We start from the raw sequence: 24,081 nt of genomic DNA on the forward strand, positions 1-24,081 counted from the left end.
AAGGATGTGGAAAGAATAGGATGTGAAGTCACTGCTTTGTAAAGTAAGCAATTTCTTCCCAGATGACCTCTCCTAGATTCACAGTCTATATATGAGCAGCCTACCTAGACATCACTTAACAATGCTGTCAGCATTTACTTGTGTGTGATGTGTGTTGGTGACTGTTAAAAGAGTATCTACCTATGTAGTTTCAAATAAGTACCTTATAAAGTTCCACTTCATGCTCATGTTTACTTGACGGATTACTGATGATATTTGAATGTCTCCTCAGAGCTGAATAAGAGCAGGAGGAAGCTCTTTGACACGCCCAACATTCGCTCCTCCTTCCTAGAAGGCGGGGCCAGCGGTCGTCTGTCGCGCCAGTTCCACTCGGACATGGCGAGCATCAGTGGTCGCTGGTGATCTCTTACCTGTGGGAATGTGGACCACAAACCACTTCATACTGGACTGGACTGATTGATACAGAAGGGCATAAAGTGATGCAGATTCTCTCAGATCTAAAAAATGTGGGGAGATGTTAAGTTTGCTTTTTGTGCCTAAAATATATGGAAGGGAATTTTAATCATTATTGTTAAGGGAATGTGCCATTAATTTTGTCTTGCATTTACTCTGGGTGAACAGGCAAAGCACAGAGTTAAAAACTAACCGTACTGTTAGCAAGAGCGCTTCAGTATTGGTGTCTAGCACTTTAATCTGTAAACTCTGCTGTTTCTGCCGGTAGGTTGTATCCAGTGTCTGTCTTTTGTAACGTCGGACTGTCCAGTATCAAAGCCAAACAGGTGCACTTATTTAGCAGGTATTTCCAGATCACACACAAAGGTCATCAGCTTGGTAATCACAACCAGCTGATGCTCATGTTGTTTACCAGACTGTTATATTCATGTTCAGTTTAATTACTCATTGTGGTATTTTAAATCTATTTTATTTTATAGTTTCATTATGTTCTCATATTTTATGTTAATCTTTTAAAAGGCATTATCAGTTTACGTTTTTATTGTTTTGGTTCTTTTTTTATTGTTTAATCTGTGGTCTGATTTGTCAGAACATGCAATAGTCATCTCAAACAGATGTCAGCCATTTTTTGGTGTAAATGAAGTCTTTTCTAAAGGAATAGGTTTGAAAATATTATCCATACAATTCCAGTGATTTGTTTAACAAAATCTGTTTAATCAGTATTTACATTATATGTGTAGCACAGACATCAAATTTAAGCTGCATTAAGTACTTTTCTAGTCTAAGTGGGGTGTTTGTTGAAAGTTTTGATGTTGGCATGTACAGTATAATGGGATATGTTTCCTTCGTATGTGCAAACGTTATGTATCTGGCAGGTGTTTTTCAGGTTTGTGTGCATAAGTATGTATGTGTGTTATCCTTTACTCATAGCTCAAAGCCATAAATTAAACTTGAGGGCTACTGTTGATAAATGTTTGATTTTCCAAATTCATGTTTTTGACCAGCAGTTACTTCTTTTAATCATTCTGTAAAGTTTTTTGTTCTTTTTCAGCCTGACCGTGTATATCAATAGAAGCATTCACAGTAAATCAGTGTTACCTTGTCTTTAATTTGTTTACATTTATGTTACATTTGTAGTATATTCACGGTACAGCCTACTACGAAGAATGTATAACGCATTGAAAGAGCTTTTTGAAACCATTTATTGGTAAATACATAAGAAACCATGCTAATCTCCTTTTTTGTTTGTTAGTTTTTTTGTTTAATGGAAGGAAAATAATGCCAGTTTCTGAAATATTGCACAGAATGCTTGTGGTACTCTTGTATTTTTGCTCAGTGATATTATTAACTGCGTGATTGTAGGTCCAAAGTGAAAATCTCATAAGATTCACGTGCAAAATATGGACTTTTCAGAGATGCATAGTATGGAGATAAAATTCCTCACCTCTTTGGAACCAGTATATATGGTTACTGAGCTGTTTATGTCAAATCATGTGTGTTCATTTCCACTCTTCACTTGAAATACCTTCACTGTTTGAAGAGTGTCATTCTTTTTTTTTGTCTTTTCTGAGGGAACAACTGAGTTGTTCGGTCATTCTGATTGTGCTTCCTCCTGGAGTGGAGCATTATGGGAGAAATGTTTTGTTTTGGATGTGACAGTGGCATTTGTATCACATTTAAATCTTTGACAAAGGGAACAATGTTCATGTTTTTGCCTTGTAAGAATGTTCTGTAAATCCAAATCAGTGTCTCTTAAAATGGACAGAAGCCATTTGCTGCCTGTGATTTTGAGTGTTGCCAGAGTATTCATCTCTGAAAGTAACAAAAAGGGATTTAAAGTAAAAGTGAAAGAACAAAATATTTGAAATGTTTGCCACTGATTTGTGGTTTTGTTCTAGAAAATAAAAATGTTTTCAAGCCAAATCAAATTTGTTTTATATTATGTATTATAAATTCATAGTAATTCAACATAAGCTACAATTTCTTCAGGTACACAATCAAATCAAAAAGAGTGAGTGAAAATGGTATAAATGTGTGGTTGTTGTCCAATGAATGCAGATAAAATGAGACTAACTGGCCAAGTTAAGACCGTAAGAGCACATTTAAGGTTTATGATAATAGCAATCTACAGTGGCACTGCGAAACCAAAAAATCACTATCCACTTCACACATCTCAAAGGATAGGCACTTCTCTTTTGAAAGTAATAGCAAAGACATGCGTAATTATGTGTGATTTTATGGTGTTTTGCATATCAATGTACATCTGCATCTAAATAGGGAAACTGGTGTGTGTGTGTGTGTGTGAGAGAGAGAGTGTGAGAGAGACCAGGGAGGGTGAAGCTGTCAGCATGATGTGAAAGAGTTCAATGCAAAAATAAAAGTGAGTAATTAACAAGCAACAAAGCTTTGAACTACCATGCTGTACTATTTTTGAACTAGCTAATTTAGTGCCATGAGACATAAACCACCCTTAGCTACCGAAACTGGAGACAGAGGATCTGATGCATGAAGGAAACATGATGCATGTTCTATATTGTGTTGGTTGGAGTAGTTTTGAGTTTGTACCAAAGAGAAATACATGGAGCCTTTTAATGTTAAAACAGAAAAATTCTGGTGCAAATGTGACTGTGCATTTTGGCAATCATATTAAATGACTATAACATCTGTTATGTGTGTGTGGTAACTTTTTTTCTGGATTTGTACACAGTAGGGGGCGCCATTTGCTTTATTTCTAGCTAGATTATTTTATTGTACATCAATAAGAAATGCAAATATGATAAGAGCCTTGTGGGAAATAATGTTAATGAATCTTAACCTTTGATTTGTAACTAAATCTGATTTAATGCAAAAGACCAAATGTGACTTTAATTTCTAGCCCGCAGGACTACTGGGAAACATGCATATCTATTAATTATCACTTAATAATTATGTGCCCCCCCCCCCCCCCAACACTTTTCCACAAGTGGTCTAAGTAATCCATCAGTTTGTACAGTTTTAGCAAAAATTGTGATGTCGCCTTAAGCAAAATAGTGCACTTAAATGCAGTGAGTAATATTTTTCGATTATGAATATGTAAAAATGACTGATGATAATACACAATTTAGAAATGAGTTTTAATCAAATATAGGCCTAATAGAAGTTGTAGTAGTCGTCAATGACACTCTCAGTGTTTGTTTTTTTAATGGAATCATTTACTCGTTATCTGATGTAAAGGTCCACTGACTGGACGAAGCAGTGAAGGAATCTGAACGAATCTTTTTGGTGCACGAGTTCAAAAGATTCGAATCTCTGGGATGAATCGATATCCCCGCCCTGTTCATGCAGCGGCCGATTCGGTACCAAATAAGGACATGAGCTCGACCGCTTGAAGTGGCGTCAGTGAGATGGATGGTGGATAAGGAGGCGGGAGCAGAGGTACAGGGGGTACACATAGAGGCTGCTGAAACTGAGAATTAACGGTAGTGTAGACCGTAATCTCGTTTCATAACCCATCACTGTTCGTTCATTCATTCGCGTTAATCCGTTTCTCCTCAGAGCGAAAACACTTGTGGCGTTCGTCAGAGCGAGGGAACTCAGATACATTTATGTTTTCTCAAAATTAGGACAACTACATTAATTTTATTGAGCCACTAGAATAAAATAATCTTCCTTATATGTGTATATGATTCTGTACTTGTATCTATGTCCAGGTGGTGCTGACGCGGTTTCCATCACAACGCCAGGGAAGAGAGAGAGAGAGAGAGAGAGAGGAATCAAGGCGACAGAGCACAAGACTCACCTTATTGGTTTCAAAGCCGAAGCTGAAGAATATTTCCAAAGATATCCAAGCGCCTCTGCAGACATGGAGGCGGCGAGTTTGGCACACGGGGTCGCGAGCCCGTTAAACCCGCGCGAGGGCATGACCAAGAACGTGAGCCTGGAGTCGCTCCAGCTGTGCGAGAGAGACGGTAAGAAACCGCTGTAGCACAGTGAGGGACTGTAAACTTGACAGGTTTATCCACGCCTGTTATCCCCTATTAAGAAACCTTTTTAAATATTTTGAAATGTATTGAGCGCTTAAAGACTGTAGTGAAACGGGATTATTCATTGCTGCAGAAAATAGTCGCCTGTCACATCCATGAAAAGCGGAATATGAGACATGGCAGGCTGCCTTTGTGTGTGCTGGCTGTGGTATCTGATTGTGAAATCTCTGCTGTCTGTGCGAGGCTTTCGTTTCAGCACCATGGACACTACCCTCTTGCAGTCAGATACCTTTTCTCTTGCAGTCTCGTTTATGCGGTCAATTAAGATGAAACCAACAAACTTGTATTGTAAACCAGTAGAGAAAATAAAATAATCATAATAATTTCAAGAGCCCTAAAGCAGTAAAGTATGCTCATGTGGCAGGGGGTGAGGCTTTTTGACAGTGAGAGAGCTTCTATAGATATTTGTTCATTTTTATATTTTATATACATGTATTATGCAAAATATTAAGCTTTATGAATAACTCATAATATAAACATAACTCAGGCTATATCACTCATGTTTGCAAGGTTATATTTCATGTTATGCTTTGTATATATAAATATATATTGACAATTGTATATATACGATTGTAATGTATCAACATATTTAAGTGTATTTATGTTTGTTAATACTTCATACAATACACACAAATTACTTAATGTTACTTTTTGTTTTTCCTATATTTAATATGCATGTTACGTAACAATATATATATATATATATATATATATATATATATATAACTCATAATATGTTTTGCTATATATATTATGTTTTATATATATAAATATATTTACAATACAATGCATAAACACATTTCTTGAATCAGTACAGATGACTTAGTGCACACTAAATGTATTTAGATGTTTACACGGAGCATCAGACATTTTTAGCAGCTTCATGTTGGCAGAAGGTGAAGTCAGGTGCTTGCACACACACACACTGAGCAAGACACACATTGGGAGGAACCTGCTCTAGCTTTTAAAGGTATACAAGCTTGATGTAGAGGCTTACTTGAGGATACAGTCTTTGCCTTTCACCTGTTTCCATCTAATTTTTTTAGTGGAATTGCAGGCCTATAATAAATGCAAATCCATTTTAACTAGCAGAGTCACCTTTGTCTTATTAATAAGCATTACAACCATCAGTGTTTCAATAGTGAGTGTATGCTTGAAAGTGTCAAAATGTGTCATCCTCTTTAAGAATGACTGAAGCAAAAAACTGCAAATACGCCATTTGGCAGTCTTCAGAAGAATGCAGCGTTCCTCTAAGGCTAGCACAATGACTCACCAGGTTTTTGAGAGGGAGGCAGAGTTTTTTTTTATCTTCCCTACATTAATGTATTTGAATCAGCATTAATTAGCCTGAATAGATTGCTGTGCTGGCAGCACAGTACCTCTTATCTCTTTGAGTTACCACATTTACACATCAGCGCTCGTTTCATTTTGTTTAATTGCAACAAACTGAGGGAGTGCATAATGGACTGTTTTTGAGGTACTAATTGAACTCTCTAGTTAGCATGAGTGTGCTTCTCAGACATGAAGGAAAACATTCTTTTTAAACATGGACCAGACTTCTCATCTGCTCAGCTGTCCTAAACAGACACAGCTGTATCTGCTTTTAAACACACTTATTTAAAATCTTTGCAACATGATGTTTTGGATATTTTTATCTAAAAACTGATTTCAGTTAAAGTGCATTCAGATGATGATTGAAACTGCTAGCGTTGCCTAAAGCTAACCCATCAGCTAAGTGCCGTGTAAATATCTAAATCAGATTAGCTAGAAACCTGAATCTGTTCCATGCAGGACTTTGCGCAACCTTGGGGATTCCTGACTACAGTCTGTAACACCTGAACAAATATATTTAGAGAAATGTTGCACAAATAACATAAACGGTTTAAGATGTTGGAGTGAGCCTTTCTAGTAAGGACCTGGATTTGTAATGAAGCGGTTGTAGATTTGATCCCAGTTAGAGGCAACCGGTGAACCGTAAACTTTTGGTGCCCTTGAGCAAGGGATACGAGTATACAGATGCAATACGAAGGCTATTCTATGATGTATGCGATGAGTGAAATATAAGAGAATTAGCAAATGTTAAACTCTCTAAACAATTCACAACTGTTTAAAAACAAAAGCATCACATTCCCAGCTAAGGAAAGACACTTGTTTTTAATTGATATTGAATTACAGATAGCACATGTTTAATTAATAGGTAGACTGCTTGTAACATCATCCCTAATTAAATGGAAATATTTAATTCTGAATGATTATGTGCTGTAATGATTATATGTTGCTTGAGGCTTGACTTAAGTTCATTTTCTCTCCGCTAGAGAAGCTGTGGGCTCATAAACTAGAAAGCAGCAGCCTGCTGTACCATTTTATTATGTGCACAGTGCTCGTTGTGAGCTCTGCTGCTCATCTTGGCAAAACTTAATTGCAAAGTAAATGTGTTGTCTTTATTGCAGGCGGAGAGAACCAGATTATGCTCAGAGCAAATTGTCCCACACACAATTAGAGCTCAGATGCCAAGAGAATCATGTAGAAATATGATTTGATTTGATTTGATTAGATTTTTTACTCTTATTAGGTCAATTAAATAGCATACAGACTAGCAGGCTTTTGTGGTAATATTTGAATGGTTTGCTTTAGATTAATATTAATATCCTTTTAGGTTAAAAGTGCAGTTATTTAGTGTTGATAGATATTTATAATAATCAATAACCAAGCTTGTTCATGTTAGTTTTGTGGCAGGTTCTGTCACTCTTGCAGTAGAGATCATAAAACACATGAAGCCTGGCATATAAAATAAGTAAAAAAAATATTCAGAAAAATAAATTTTTAAACCAAACTGATTATTAATAATAATAAAAATAAATAAATATGAAAGACATTGTTATAGTGAAGATTTATCAATGCTCAATATATAAATATATGCGTATCTCTTTTAATATAACCATGTTCTTGTTTCCATAATTGTTTCCATATTTAAAGTTTTAGACTATAAATGACACCATAATTTGTAATTAAGAATAAATTAGCCTTGGACTGAAAACTGTTAAAAATGTAAATATACTGCCATGCACAGCTTGCTGTTCTGCAAATGAGAAACGTTTGTATTAACATGCAATTCTGTGTGCATTTTGGAGTGGATCCAGAGCTCATTAAACAAACTCTAAACCCTAAAGAATTCAGAGACATTTGCAGTTTGAACCTGTAATCTTGCTCTGTGTTGGAGCTCATACAGGAGAAAAGCATTGTTTTCATGCACAGGGACCAATTCTATTTTGTAGTCACATGTTGCAGTGCTGTTTGGATTTGGGAGTGTGTGGTTTTTCTTTGGTTTGATTTGCAGTCTGTAGACTCTGTACAGTCTGGACATTTCTGTTTTTTCTGTAATGTAATACTGCAGTTTTCTGGGAAAGCTGCTCACACAAACTGCTCCCCTGATGGATATTCTTGGTTGTTTAGGTGTTTGTGAAGGAGATATTTGGAGTGGAGTTTGGTGATAGATTTATTTTATTTTGTGTGTTTGCATGGCTTTAAATAGACTGTGGATTGCAGTCTGCAGGAGGCTTTTAGCCATTATTAGAGTCGATATCGAACCAGGCGCTCCACGCTTTTCCTTCTTCGTGTCTTACTCTCTCATGATTCAGCAGGTCTGTCTGCGCTCTCCTACATGTTTTGAGTCTGACATTGTCTATATATACCCTTCAGTTCAAAAGTTTGTGGTTGATTCAATGTTTGTCTTAAGGGTGCATTTATTTGATTGACAGTTTCTCAAACTTTTCAACAGTAATGCACGATAAATAAAAGGTTTTATCTGTCAGCTTTTCTGAGAATTTTTTTTTCTATTAGAATTACATAGAACAGCTAGAAAATAATTTATCTTCCAGCAGCTCTGACTTTTGTTCACGATCACTTATCACTGTGCATATAAAGTTTCTGCCCATCTTCCTCTTTACATTATGCTACATTGATTAATGGCCTTGATTTGTTTCCATGGAAACTGTCTTTGTTAAAGCTTGTTGAAAGACCTGTGGGTGTGTCTTAAAGCTGGAAATTTTGTAGAGAGATTATGCATGGTTTAGTACTTGTTTTTAGGTACAAATAATCTCATTTATACAGACTTGCTTTATGATTTTGTTGTGAGTTGTTGTTGTTTTTTTAATGATTCTTTGACCAAAGCATGGATAAGATTACATCAACATTGGCTGGAAGTACGGTTGTTTGTGTATCCTAAACGTATGCAGCATCAAACCAGTTTCTTAAAGCGTGAAGGAAAGCAGATTCTGTAGTGAGAATATGTCAGAAATAAAGCAGAAGTTGATGAACAGACATCTGTTGTTTGTGTAAGGGAGGCTGTTGGCAGTGGCAGGGTTTGGAGGGCTTCTTCTGCCAGAGCTAGTGTTGTGGGAGGGCTAGTGTAGTACAGGAACATATCTATAACTCAGCTGAACGTTGTGAGTACTATTATTTTTTATTATAGTTTTGTTTGTGCTTTTACCTTCTTGTGCATTTGTCTTCTTTCTTTTTTTTACTTTATATTTCATAAGTGCAACTTCTTGTAATTGTCACTTTAATGTCTATGATTAGACTTCGTCACAAATATTTTTTACAAAACAATGTGACTTTTATTTACAAATTATGACTTTATTTCTTATTATTAACTTTATTTGTTGTAACTAAAACTATTTCCCATAATTGTGACACAATGTGACTTCTCACAATGTTGAATTAAAAAAAAAGTGTTTTATCTCACAATTACATTTTGTATTTTTTATTCTAAGACAGTTATTTAGCAAATAAAGCAGAAGAGCTCTGTATCAAAAATACAATAAAATAGCAATACTGTAAAACATTATTATAATTTAAAATATCTGTTTCTATTTTAATATAGAAATTTTTCTAATGTCATTTATTTCTGTGATGGCAAAGCTGGCTTTTCTGTGTTACTCCAGTCTTCATTTTCACATAATCCTTCAGAAATCATTTTATTATGCTGATTTGATGCTCAACATACATTTCTGATTATCATCAAAGTTTAAAACATTTGCTTTTTAATTTTCTGGAAACTGTGATACATTTTTATAGGATCCTGTGATTAATAAAGTAAAAAAAAAAACTGTATTTAACTGAAATATATATATATATATATACATATATATTGTAACAGTAAATGCCATTACTGTCCCGTGTATGTTCTGTTTAGTTTTCATTGTGTTTTCTGTTCTACCTGCCCTGACCTAGTTTTCCTTAGTTCCCTGATTATCATCACCTGTTCCTAGTTAATTTACTCATTAATTTACTGCCTTTCCCTCTGTTTCTTTGTCCTGTCTGACGTTGTTTGAAGAGGTTGTGTTTGATCGTTCTGAGTGAATTTTCCTTAGTGGAATTATTAAAAGACTTTATTTGATTGACTCTCTGCCTTCTTCGCGCTCCTTTGAGCTCCCTACTCCAGCAACCCGTGACAATTACTGTCATTTTTTTTAAATCAATTTTATATGTCCAAACTTTTGAATGTTAGTATAACCTGTGTTCAGTAATTAATTTAGTGGTAATTTATTAATATTCAGATATTTATCCTCCAATAAACAGATCTTTTGTGCTGATTTATCCATAATAATCTTAAATCCATATTAGAGTATTAGATATATTAGATATATATTAGACCTATTAGAGTAATTTCTTTCCAGAGGAATATGTCAGCAGTGGTAAAGAATTCAGTTTAGGAGAGAAAGGGCTCAGTGTTTAGTGAACAGTGATCTGAGGGTGCTTATTGTACAGTAAAGCTTTATCATGATCCTATTCATGGTTTCAAGAGGCAGTTCAATGTTCACTGTGTTCTGTGTGTGTGTGTGTGTGTGTGTGTGTGCCATTCAGGAATCCCACATTCCTGTTGTGCATTTCTAGACACTAAGATAACACAGTGCCCACACTGTAGCCAGCAAAGCACATTTCTAACTCTGATGGTGTATGTGGGTCAGTGTATCAGTGTTTACAGAGAAAAACTTAATATATCAAACAAATCAAAGGATTTTAGACAATATGCTTTCTTTCTTTCTTTCTTTCTTTCTTTCAGGTAAGGCTGAGGATCCTGGAGTGGTAGGAATGGAGTTACCCGTTGCTCGCAACATCAAGATCAGTAACATCACTTGCGACTCCTTTAAGATCTGCTGGGATATGGACCCTCACACCACAGAGAAGATCACACATTACTTCATTGACCTTAACAAGAAGGAGAACAAGAACTCCAACAAATTCAAACACAAGGTGCTCAATGATTCAGTTCACAACACAAATGATTTTATTCTGCATAGTCTTGAGTATTGCCAGGGGTTACAAAGTTTGTAATAGTTTATAATACAAATGTGCTTTTTTTTGCATATTTGTGATAACGTTTTAGCTAAATTTTGTTCTGTTGTTCATTGTCATAAAAAAGATTCAATTGATTAAATGTCATTAATTAGTCAATTCATTCCTTGATGACTCTCTGTCTTTAGGATGTGCCTACGAAGCTTGTTGCTAAGGCAGTCCCGTTGCCCATGACAGTGCGAGGCCATTGGTTCCTGAGTCCACGGACAGAATACACAGTTGCTGTGCAAATAGCATCCAAACAGACCGATGGAGACTACGCTGTATCAGAATGGAGTGACATTGTGGAATTTTGTACAGCAGGTAAATCACCCAAACACACACATACAGATAAAAAAAATGTAAGACAAGACTGTATAACACATTTGATACACAAAGTTAATTAAAAGTGCTTTAAATTGGCATTAAAAGAGAGAAAAAATACAATTTGAAAAAAAAGTGAGAAAGATAATATGTAAAATCACTTAGGAATATACATTGAGAGAAAATCTTTAAATACCTAAATACCAATAGGAGAATGAAGACATGGATCTTTTAAATGTTATGCTGCTGATCTGCTTTTTATGTGGATAACAAGGCTAAAGAAAATTGATGACAAATAAAAACATTTCCTTCAATTTTCTAGATTATTCCTCGGTGCATTTGACGCAGCTGTTGCAGAAGGCTGAAGTCATTGCTGGCAGGATGCTCAAGTTCTCTGTCTTTTACCGGAATCAGCATGAGGAATACTTCCAACACTGCAGGTGATTCAGAGAAAAAAAAACCTCAGTAAAAAATGCTTAGGATATGAAAGAGGGAGGGAAAAGAGAACTTAATGCTGGTTGAGGAAGATAATGACAATCTTTCTTTACTGCTGAGATTCAGATCTGCATTAGAGAGCAAACAGCTCCCTCTTGTGGAATCATTTCCTAATTAATTAGCTGGGTTTACTTTCTTCTATTTTCTCCTACACTAATGTTCAAAAATTTGGGGTCAGTATGAAGGGGGGGCTCATGCATTCTGAGTTATTCACACTGTTAAAGAGTTTGATTCTCTAACGAAACATGGCCAAAGTTTCAAAAAATGATTTGGACATATGATGGAGTATTTCTGTGCCAAGTCCACTCCTTCCGGGTTCGTACAAGCATCAGAAAGTTTTTATTCAATCATGGCCCTTCGTGACATCATGAAGAAATTAAAACTTTTATCAGCAGAGATGCTTTAAATTCATTACAGGTGACAGTAAAGACATTTGTAATGTTACAAAAGATTTCTATTTCAAATATCAAATGTTTCAAATGTTTTTTCTTTCCACAAAAAGAAGCACAATTGTTTTCAAAATTGATAGTAATAAGAAATGTTTCTTGAGCACCAAATCAATAAATTACATAGAAAGCATTGTAGTAATATTTCACAATAATACTGTTTTGCTGTATTTTTTTAAAGACATGCTGACTTCATGAGCGTAAGAGACTCCTTTCAAACACGTTAAAAAATCTAACTGACCACAAATGTTTGAGCAGTAGTATAATGAAAGTATAAAATGTGATTAAGGGATTTTAGAAATGTCTTTTTTTCTCTCACAGAGATGTTCTTGGCGGTCGAATGATGCCCTCAGTAAAGGACAACAGCGGTAGTCACGGTTCACCTCTCAGCGGTAAACTGGAGGGGATCTTCTTTAGCTGCAACACTGAGTTTAACACCGGTCAGCCGCCACAGGATTCCCCATACGGCCGCTTCCGCTTCCAGATACCCGCTGAGGTTCTGTTCACCCCTGATACACGCCTCTACTTCGGGGACTTCTACTGCATGTACACTGCCTATCATTATGTTATCCTCGTCCTGGCTCCCCGGGGCTCACGCGGAGACCTTTACTGCAGAGATCGCCTTCCGGAGCTGGATGTGACGAACAACCGCTTTCTGACCCGTGTCTGTGGGGAGGATGGGCGGGTGGTGTTTCAGCATGCACAGGATGTGATTCTGGAGCTGATTTATACTGAGCCGGTCCCGCTAGCACAGGGGACTGTCTCTCAGATCAGTGGCCACCAGTTGATGAGCTTGTCAACTGTGAATGCTAAGAAAGACCCCAGCTGCAAGACCTGCAACATCAGCGTTGGGCGCTAACTTGGGCGAACATTCACACACAAACCCAGTTGTGCATATAACAAGACCTCCTGAAAAACCTTTGAATGCTACGTTACAAAACAAGATACAGATGAATTCTGAGACAAATGGCCCCAGAATCCTTCAGATATGCCCATGTGGCTCTCAAACCCCTTTAGGGGGCTTCACAGACCCCCAGCTAGTAGTGCTAGAAAATTATGTCTTTGCTCAATGAACTGAGAAGTGTTTAAAAAAAAATAGAAATAAGACAAAAAAAAAGATTCAAGGCATAAAAAAAAGATTTGAATTTAGAAAAAATTGAGAACAAAATGTATAGCTAAGTTTCCAAAACCTTCAATCCCACTGTGAAGTTTTCATGTGTTTTTGGTGCTTTTTCTGACCGATAATCAGACCCCAGCAGTTTATCCCCAAACCATTCGTGAGGTTTTTTTAACACAGTGACTTTCAGACAAGGATGTCTTGCTCAGTTTCCACTGAGGCCGTCAAGCTGCCTGTGTCTCTTATGTTGGACTTGTACTGCATGAAGTCTGATCCTTTAAGCATCTACATACGATGATAATTACAGATCTCTCCATTCTTTGTAAGTGGGAAAACTTGAAAAATCGGCAGTGTATCAAATACTTATTTGCCCCACTGTACATGCCACCTCAGCCTTTAAACCTTTTATATAGGGATTTTCTTCATTTACACAGATCCTGTGGTCTACATGCCCACTGAGCTTCTATTCACCCTTGCCATTCACCTCTGCATGTATACTGCCTATCATTACATTATCCGGATGGATGTGACAAAAAAATCCAAATGCTTTAAGAGTTTTAAGCCAACTGATCCTTTAAGCACCTACATTCCACCTCAGCCTTTAAACCTTCTCCTTTATCCTCAGTCTTTTCATTTTCTACTCTGATCGCAGTTCTCCTTTAACCTTTCTTTCTCATTAAACATTATTTTGATGTTCTTGTGTCATTGTTCTTGTTTTGTTTTTAGAGACTGTGTGATGCAGTATTGATGGTGTATGATGATTCCTGATAGAACATCAAGCAGTAAGTAGAACTGATTTGTATAAAACATATCCTAAACATATCCACTGCAGGACACAGCTATGTCCAGGTTCTTAAGGAGTTTGCTCCGTTCTATCAGAGGCCTGATGGTTTCGTTCTTGCACCCTCTGTTGGTGAAAACGTTAAATTTCACAGATGCATGGCTAAGAGTTTGTGCTGTACTGTATATGAACTTGTTACTTACTCCTTAAGATCCAAATATAGAAGCCAATCACATCAGACATGTATGCACAATATTTATTTTCATTTTTTGAAACCTTTTAGCTGCCAGTATCCTAAAATCTGTGGTCAACATGTAGCTTTTGCTCAAAATAAAAAAATTGAATTTTATTTTTTTTGTTCACTATGATAAATTCTACACTGTATGTACTCATACTGTTCAAACGTTTGTGGGCATACCAATGCTTCGTTTATTAGATCGACAATACTGCAATATTGTAATGCAGTAATATTATGAAACATTATTACAATTTAAAATCAGTTTTTTTTTTATCTGAACCTATTTTAAAATGTAATTTATTCCTGTGATTGCAAAGTTGAATTTTCAGCATCCATTACTCCAGTTTTCAGTGTCTCATGATCCTTCAGAAATCATTCTAATATGCTGATTTGGTGCTCAAGAAGCATTTATTATTATTATCAATGTTGAAAACGGTTGAGGAAACCGGAGGATTTTCAGAATTTTTTCAGCATTTATTTGAAATAGAAATCTATTTAAAATCATACATTTCATTATTGTTATTTTAAAGTATTAATTTCTTTAAAAAAAAGAAAAAGAAATCTAACTAACCCAAACTTTTGAACAGTAGTGGAAAAAAAATAATAAAGCCCAGTGAGTGTGTTTTGTGTTTTCTGGGAGTCCTGATTATATATGAGGGGGTGTGTGTTTCTCTGCATGTTAGTAAGTGTGTGAACTGTTTAGATTCGAGTGTGGTGTGTGTCAGCTGGAAATATGACTGTTTGACTGATAAAGCAGCACTTGTTTGCTCAGTTTAAAAATTTGAACTACGCTTGTCTTTTGCCAGAGGAAGTCTGTCATATCTCTGTGCACTTCATTAGTGAAGAAGGGATGAAAAATGAACAAAAAAGCTGTTTATTGACTGTTCATGACTTTTATTGCCTTACTCTAATCTTACTCTGTAGAAAATGTTAGTTCAAATTTGTACTCGTGCACAGGACAGGATCCCAAATCAACTTCTCGCTGTGTGAATGTGCCTCAGACTGACAGATATGATCAGTAAACATTGTTTTTCTTGTTGCCATGTTTATGAATACCAAATGTGACCGTTCATTAAAGATCATTAAGAATGAGACTACTGTGTGTGTGTTTAGTGAGCCAGTCTTTGGAAAGTCTTTCAAGAAAAATGACCTGTTTTTTCATGCATTTATATTTTATAGGCTTGACGTATTTATATAGTTTGTAGGTTTCTACTTTTATTCAGTTCATCAATTATAAAAGCCTTTTAAACACGGAATTAAATGTTCTATTATTTTGGAATTTAAAAGGGTTTCTGGTAGACTATGTCTAATTTTTGGGGGTTACCAAAAAGAGTAGAAGAGTGTGCTGGAGAGAGCCCGTGGTTAGGTTCACAATATATTCTGTATATATATATATATATATATATATATATATAAAATATAGTTGCTTAATAGCGAATAATAAGAAACGGTGGAGTTTGGGAGATGGAATGTATTTCTAGTTTTTGGGTGGAGGATTAGGATTTTTGTGAAGGCTTGTATACAAAAATAAAAAGCCAATTGTGAGTTTAAACTTATTACGGTACAATTATTAACCAAAAAGCATTTTAAATTATATTATAATGTTTTAAAATAATAAATAAAATGACACCATTCACATTGTGAATTATAAAGTTTATTCGCGTAGCGTAATAAAGCCAAGGTGACGTCCCCTCCCCCTCCTTCACACACACACACACACACACACACACATACACACACCTTGCTCCATTGTTATTGTCCGGTGACAGCATCTCAGTGCTGACTGATTCAACTACCATAACTTATTTCAAGAGAGCCTGTCGCTTTTTAACCCACACATATGGGCCTAAATATTAATTCTTTTTGTAAGTATATATATAAAAAATTTAAATCTTAATTATTTCTATAGCATAAAATATATTGCCACATACACAGCCCTCCAAAAGTTTGGAAACACCTGGAAAAGTGGGGTTTTGGACAATATTGGCATGACTCCTTTTAATTTGTGATAATTTTGCACTGATAAGAGACAACACAAACTACGAAAACATATTTTATTACATAAACAGTTTATACATAGAAAAAACTAAAGTTTTCGATTCATCAAAATATCCACCATTAGCAGCTATTACAGCTCTGCACAATCTGGGCATCCGAGCTGTTTATTCTTTGGACTTTAGACTTTGACTTGATACAGTATATTACTCCAAGCCTCCTGAAGGGTTGCACGTTCTTCTGTGACTGATCCGCGCTGCTGGCGGATGCATTGCGTAGCGCTTCACACTTTTGGAGTATTTGCTTTTTGCAGTTTCGCATGAGCTGTAATGTGAAAATTTACGCTAATATGACTTTGCAGCATAGACTGTAAAAACAAACAAACAAACAAACAACAACAACAAAAAAAACAGTCCTGATATGGGGGAGGTCCCTCGCTTCTGCGATCGACCCAACTACTCGACCGGCCGGCCCACCGGGAATGTCCCGGTACTCCCGATGGCCAGTACATCCCACCCTGTGTGTGTGTGTGTGTGTGTGTGTGTGTTGCTAAATTGTTTGCTAAATTGTCCTTGTTGCTGTATTGTAACAGTCTCTTTAAGAACATTATAAACTTACTGATAAGATTTTTTTTTTCAATCACATTTTTAAATTTTAATAAAAATAAAAATAATAAAAAAACAACAACTGCAGATTATAATCAATTTGGCTTGATTTATGGATGCATAAAAGGTGTTTTTCCAGTGGTTGTGTAGACAAACGGACACAGTCTTTGGGGTGTATTCATTTAAATAACAATAACAAACAGTGTAGAATTTAAACTATATTCTCCCTATCGCATACACTGCTAAATGATATAGATCAATAATCGTATTTTACCATAATTTACAGAAAACGCAATATATGTATGCCTTTTTTATAGGCATGTAGAAATGTTTAACGAATGCTGCCCTCTACCGGCCACTTTCCTTTCCTTTGTCACTGAAAGAACTTAGAAAAAAGTTTTTCTAAACTGTAAAGAAAGAGAGTCCAGATATACACTAAAGGCACGTTTAAACTCTACGGTCTTGTACTACATTATGCGCTTTCAGGCTTCCTCCAGCTGTGTCTTCAGGACAAGATTTCACCTCTGTAAGTGATTTGACACACTGACGCTGGTGGGAGGATTCAACACAAACTGGGGACTCTACAAGCACACTTCACACCGCACAAACCCGGGACACCATTGCCTCTACCATGATTTTAGTTAAATTCGTGTGCGCCATCATAACCAGGTTGTTATTTATTCTGGTCTCTCTCATCGGCGTCTGGAGAGTGAAAACAGTGAAAAATGACAACATGTACTGGTTACTGACTGTCCTTTACCTTCCTCTGGTCGTGGAGATGATCATCACTTTAAAACAAAGGAAAGGGAAAGACTACAAATGGTGAGTGACACACTTTCCCTTTACATTTCAACAGATTTACAGTATTGACAGATTCACTGATCTTGCCAACAGCTGTTGATCATGTTCTGCTGGATGACTCACTCTTCTTGGTCCAAATGTCTTGTATTCAATATTTAGCTGAATTTCGGCGTTTATGTGACTTTTATTTGACTTCTTCTTTAGTGGTAGCTTGTTCTTAGGTTTCAGTTACATTTTTAATTCAATTTTCCTAAAAAGTTATCTACATTCCTCTCACCCTCCTTCCCGCCCCCTCACCAACATCCTGCTGGACCTATTGTTACTGCTGACATAGTAACACACAGGGTGTGTGTGAAGAACACTAGTGGTCTAGGATAATCTGAGGGGTCTCCAGCAGTGACTCTAACATTGGCCCTGAAAGGAACATACCAAAAAATAACATTTATTGTTTAGTTCTTCATTGTCTTTTATACAAGGGATCCATCTTCTGTCCTCTTTTAGGTTTTCTCCAGCCATCCTCTTCTTCCTCATCAGCATTATTCCATCCATATGGCTTCTAGAGTTACATCATCAGGAGAACAAAGCCAGTGACCCTCAGGTAATATTCTATATTCACTCTTATGTCGTTCTAAACCTGTATGACCTTGCACTTTCTGTGAAAAATAGTTTTTTTTCTCTACAGAAATGTAATAGAAAAATGCGGCTCTTAAACTCACTACTGCTGCTTTTATTTGATCAAAAAATGCAGTAAAGAACAGAAACATTGTAATACTTTACAATTTAGAATATTAGAATAATTTTGTGAAGGATCATGTGACCGTGAAGACTGGAGTAATGCCTCCTGGAAATTCAGCTTTGTTATCACAGAAATAAATTACATTTAAAATATATTTAAATACAAAAGGGTTATGTTAAATTGTAATAATATTTCTCAAAATTACTGTTCTTACTGTATATTTGATCACGTAAATGTAGCCTTGGTAAGCATAAGAGACTTAAAAATGTATTTACTCTGGGCCTGCAGTTTATATTGTATGTCATTGTGTATATTGTTTTTATCTGTGTCTTCTTATTTTATTATTATTATTTTATTCTGTGTACTGGGGGCTTCACCAATACAAATTCATTGTGTGTGTTTCAGCGTACTTGGCAAAAAAATTAAAAATCTGATTCATTTTAGGATGAGGACAGCCTTTTTAATGTCCCATTAATGTTATTTGTCAGCAAAATGTTGTGATTCTCTGTGCTTTTTTTTGTATCTGGCAGTGTAGGAAACTGGACTCTTGGGACAATGTTAAGAGCATATTGCCTACAAATGGCACAATGGGTGAGGAAACACTAAAGGTAATCTTGAAAAATATTATTTATTAGTTTAGTTTTAAGTTTTTAATATGTGGTTTAGTGCGTTGCTGTACAAAAGTGCAAGTAGGGCTCGCTGCAGTCCACAACATCCAGGGGGCGTGGTTGGATCCACATCTAGGGGGTGGAGATTGGTAGGTTTAGGGGTGGAGACGGGGTGGGTTTAGGGATCAGGGGGTGGAGATGGGTAGGTTTAGGTATAGGCAGGTGGGAGGAGTTGGCTCTGGATCCAACCACAGCCCCTGGATCTTGTAGGCTGCAGCGAGACGCTTCTCCAAAAGTGACCAATGCTCAGACTGTGATGCATCTGCTATATACATATGCACAAATCACACATGCTTCCAATTTGTGATGTCATTCATTTCCTGTGCTCCACCACACAGACAGTTTCCTCATAATGTAGTACGCAGAATGGGAAATGGAGCTTTTTGTCTTGCCTTTCTTTTCCTCTTCAGATTTAAATTGAAAAAATCGTGATGTATCACTAATATTTTGCTTACACCCCAGCTATCCCATCACCCTCTGCTCTAGTTGTGATGGGGGTTCTTTGAAACGTTTCCATTGTTATGTTTCATGGAGGATGTCCAAGATGCATTTTGACACTCATGGGAATTCAAAAGTTCTAGCAAGAAGTCTTTATTATGCTGCTTATTTCATTCTGCATCTATTCCTATGATGAGCTATTATTTTTGGACCTTATTTCCCACTTTCTGTGGATCTAGAAACCAGGAAAACTTGATTTTTGCTTGATTTCCTTCGCAAGTTTGACCACTTTGATGCTTTTATCCAAAGTAACTTGCAGTTCACTCATAGCGGGCAGCCAAAAGTGCTGAAATCTTGTGGTAAATAAGATGATTCATGCCCATGTGAACCTCAAGTCATGTTTCTTGGGAATGAAGAGACTGTTCCTCTTTCCTGTCAGTGGTGTTTTTAACAATTTATAAATATCGGTGTGTGTGAACTATTGTGTCTTTCACAATAGTTCACACATACTATCTGACCTGCACATTTATATTTTTTTATCTTTTATTTTTTTCTACTTTTCTTAATATTTGTATTCTATACAATTGCACTGTCCTTGGAGCGGACCTGACTTACATTTCACTGCTGGTTATACTCTGTATAATTGTGTATGTGATGAATAAAAAAAATCTTCAATTTCAGCACTTGGAGCGCATGCTAACTTCCGTGTGTCCGAATGATTGGATCCTTGGTCTTCATCAGGTTCTGCTCATTCTTCTCATCCTCGGAAAGTGGCTTCTCCCATTAGGAGGAGGAGTGACACGTGACGAGCTGTCTCAGCTTTTGCTCATCTTTGTTGGCACGGCGGCAGACATTCTGGAGTTCACCAGTGAAACACTCTCTGATGTCAAGTGGGTACTTCCTGTACTTAGCCATTAAACTAAAGCTTGACTCAATGCCAGTTCATCAGCTATTGTTGATGTACAATGCTGTATTTCTCGATTTGATTGATAATTATTGTTCGGCCCTCAGGTGCCATTTGTGCCTGAAAAGATCAGCAATTTGCAGTTGTTTTATTACTCACAATAAATTACACATAATAATAATAAATACTAAAAACCAATGACATTTCTCTTTCAAATTGTATTTTGTGTCATTAAATGTCAATCCTGTTACATTTAAAATGTGGGGTTAATGTTACTGGCATTTACTAGGAAATATCATCACACCACACAACATTATTTGATATTTTTGTACGGTACATATCTGAGGGACAAAGATAATTTTTTTTTTTGTCAGAAAATCTCTAAAGCATTTTAGAAAATAAACAAACACAAGGGACAGACAGCCTATGAAGTATTTAAAAAAGCAGACTTTTTATTTTAATTTAATTTATTTATATTTAATCAACTAAAATTTACAATAAATGGTGACATGCATATGGAGCACAAAACCAGTCATAAGTAGCATGGGTGTATTTGTAGCAATAGCCAACAATACAATATATGGGTCAATAAGAATGGGCCATAATGCCTTCTTGATTTTCAAATTCAGAAAGACTAATATATCAATTTTAACGCATTATTTGATGCAGATCTGCATAACACGTTCTTTACTGTGTGTTGTAGAGAGAACAACAATCAACTGGTGTATGTAATCTTGGCAGTGTGGACTTGGAGTATGTTGCAGTTTCCTTTTCACCTGGCAGGTTTGTGATCACCTATTTATTTATTCTACATCCCACCATCACAGATGTTTCTTTGAAAAGCAGCAAAATGACCTATAAAACAGTTCAAGCTCCCTCAAATGACTGGAGGGGGATCCTGCTGTTCTGTGAAATTTCAGTTTGATGCTCAGATATCGTAAATGTTTCATCCTGCTCCATCAAAAGTATTGTTCTTACCCTTGGAGCTCACATAAACTAGCGGTTTGGGATGCAACTCAATGTAGTGTAACAGCGCTCCAGTCATTTGTAGATCAACAGCATGTGTTTTTGTGGCATTATGCTCTATGCATGCTGTCCTTTGAGGAATGAGAGCTTTGGCAGCTGAATGAATTTAAACATTACCAAACCCCATTGGAAGAGGAGAGGGGTGGATTTTTTTGGATCTTTTCAATCATTTGCCAAAAGTTCAACTGACTGTTCACTTCTGCAAATCTACTCTGCTCACTGGTCTGTAAACTATGGAAACGTATTTCTGCCATGAAATAAAAAATAGAAAATGTAATTACAAAACATTCATACTTTTGTAAATTAAAATGACGAATTTACATCTCACAATTCAGACTTTTTTAGATATGCGAGTTATGTAAGTAATAAACTCGTAATTGCAAGTTTATATAGAAACACTTCATTCTGAATTGAGAAACTCGCAATTGCAAAGGAAAAAGTCAAATTTGTGAGATAAAAAGGTGTAATTACCTTTTTAATTTTTTATTGTGTGGTGGAAACAAGAAAGAACAGAATTTTGAAATGTATCCTCAGAATTCTGAGGAAAAAAACAGCTCATAGCTCAGATGTCTGAGGAAAAAACATTAAAAAACCCACACATTTAGAGTCATTGATTTTATGGAGCAAAGTGCTCTGTAGTCATAGTGGCCCTCTGCCAAAACTGAAGAGATCACCATTTAAACTCTAGTAAAACCCTTCAACTTCAACTTTATGAAAAACAAACACTTTCACAAATGAACCTTTTATTGAAACAATTAAAACATGATCCAAAACAACATTTCCTGCAAAAAAACTGAGCTGTTAGCTTTGTCTAAACTTGGCCAGTGTAACATGCAAATTGATTTTGTTTGGCTTGGAGTTATAATATTCATATCTCTGTGTCTGTATTGTTTTTGTTTCTCTCTTTCATGTATGTTACAGTTGTGACGTCCCGGCCGCAGAACTCAGATGAGCCCAAGGGTGGAGACGGCTGTTGTAACTTGGTCTTGTCAAGACACAGTACAGATATTTGGAACATCGTGGAGAGTTTGTTTATCCAGGATGGGCCCTTTCTCGTGGTACGTCTAATTGTGATGATATACTTTGACGTGTTCCACCAGATGTTGGTCTTCTTCGCTATTAAGAACTTTCTAGTGGTCGTCCTCAACTTCTACAGACTCATAGTTATCTGTCAAGACTTTAAACCAACATCATCATCATCACCACCACCATCTATCTCTTCCCCAGTATGAAGGAAGCAAAGAAAATAAGATTAAAATGAAAATTTAGCTTCTTCAGTACAAATACATTCCATTAACTGTGCCAGATGGTTTACTTCAAACTGGGATCTGGGGACCCCCAGGGGGATGCAAGGGAGTGCTAGGCTCTGAGATACTATTAGAATATTTATTATTATTTTAAATTCGTTTCTGTTTTTATATTCACTATCATTTTAGTTATTTTATTGTGTTTTTGTCATTTTTTATTAGTGATTATCTACCTTATCTATAATTAGTTATTAATTTTTAATTCGGTTTTAGTTTTAAATAAGAAATTTTGCTTGGGCAACTAGCTGACTTATAAGCTAATTTATATATAAAAAATATATATTTTTTTAAATAAATTGATTTAAAATAGATTTAAATAATGCATATAACAGTACAGTACTGTATTTTATAACATAATAAAAACTAAATATTTCCCAAATAATGTTTTTTACATATTTAAAATATATAGGATGGGTTAAATGCAGAGCACGAATCCCGAGTATGGGTCACCATACTTGGCCGTATGTCACATCACTTTCTCTTTTTTTGTACTGCTTAAAAACACATTTATGGGTGACAACAGTGTTATGTATTTTGAATGTGTCTGAATATGTTATGTACAACCAAACTAGGATCAATAGATGTTATATTACGCCATTCATTAATTGGTTCCTAATTTTAAAATATTACTTTTATTGAGCTTTTTTAATGTTTTACAATGCTTGTATGCCAGGCAGTGTTGTGAAGCAAGATCAAAAACAGTCAGAGAACTCTAGTTTTGTTGTATTGTGAAATGTCAGAGGCAGACAAACATATATCTATTGCGTACATGTGTTAAAAGGGGTCTGCTCATGCATGATTACCCTTGCAGTGCGCATTCAGATATGACTCTGATATCAGACTCTTTGAGTCACTCTGACATGCGAACAGGCTGAAATAATTAGTTGAGAGAATCTGTAGTTGATCTACCGCAGTTCCTAGATTGGCCTTTTCAAAGGACTATGAATACAGCTGGAACCAGCGTGTCTAGTAATGTCCAGTTGTGAACCTATTGAAATAAATGTTGTTTTGTCTAGTTTCTATCTATCTGGATTCTCTATATTTTTGTATAAGGGTGATTTATTCTGGTTATCTGACCTTTTGGTTTTCATTGCTATTTTAACATTGTGGGAAAAGATGAGACTTTCTTTTCTTTTTTTCTCTCTCTTCCTCTTTTTCTTTCATACTTTACATTCACACAGTATTGGGTGGTTGTGTCTGTCCACATCTGTTTCTGAAACATACACGCATCCCTAAAGCAGGAAAACACACATTACTCCATTAAACATTTCATAAGAGATACTTTTCTATTTTTACCAGTAGAGGAAACAGGAAATAGCCACACAAGAATAAAACAGGATACCAACAAGAAAGTTGGATTTAAATAGACATCAGGGACAGTTTGACCTA

The 24,081-nt window shown here is 36.0% G+C and overlaps 3 protein-coding genes across 5 annotated transcripts in view; all 3 read left to right on the forward strand.

Annotated features, from left to right (window-relative positions):
- LOC306850599 (protein bicaudal C homolog 1-B-like) overlaps positions 1-2,374 on the forward strand; it is a 38,919-nt gene extending 36,545 nt beyond the window's left edge. Inside the window, exon 21 of one of the 2 annotated variants that reach the window (XM_079386307.1) lies at positions 272-2,373. In XM_079386307.1, coding sequence (XP_079242433.1) covers positions 272-402 — 131 coding nt within the window. In that variant the 3' untranslated portion in view covers positions 403-2,373. Of the gene's footprint in view, positions 1-271 lie in introns of both variants that reach the window. The other variant, XM_079386308.1, reaches the window with a different exon arrangement.
- Positions 2,375-3,775: 1,401 nt separating this feature from the next.
- On the forward strand, positions 3,776-15,304 carry LOC306850600 (phytanoyl-CoA hydroxylase-interacting protein-like). The gene is made up of 6 exons (XM_079386309.1): positions 3,776-3,867; positions 4,143-4,400; positions 10,540-10,730; positions 10,961-11,135; positions 11,458-11,575; positions 12,398-15,304. The coding sequence occupies exons 2-6, from the start codon at positions 4,295-4,297 to the stop codon at positions 12,933-12,935; spliced, it is 1,128 nt and encodes a 375-aa protein (XP_079242435.1). The 5' UTR covers positions 3,776-3,867; positions 4,143-4,294; the 3' UTR covers positions 12,936-15,304.
- A 2,082-nt stretch (positions 15,305-17,386) lies between these two features.
- Positions 17,387-22,756, forward strand: LOC306850601 (transmembrane protein 26-like). Of its 2 annotated transcripts, none has more exons than XM_079386310.1 (6): positions 17,387-17,634; positions 18,115-18,211; positions 18,880-18,957; positions 20,137-20,345; positions 21,063-21,142; positions 22,307-22,756. In XM_079386310.1, the coding sequence occupies exons 1-6, from the start codon at positions 17,444-17,446 to the stop codon at positions 22,615-22,617; spliced, it is 966 nt and encodes a 321-aa protein (XP_079242436.1). In that variant the 5' UTR covers positions 17,387-17,443; the 3' UTR covers positions 22,618-22,756. The 2 variants fall into 2 exon arrangements, with proteins under 2 accessions (XP_079242436.1, XP_079242437.1); XM_079386311.1 differs by having other exon boundaries at positions 17,428-17,634; positions 20,197-20,345.
- Positions 22,757-24,081: the final 1,325 nt, after the last annotated feature.

Source organism: Barbus barbus, assembly GCF_936440315.1.
Source record: "Barbus barbus genome assembly, chromosome: 30".
NCBI classification, from domain to species: Eukaryota; Metazoa; Chordata; class Actinopteri; order Cypriniformes; family Cyprinidae; genus Barbus; species Barbus barbus.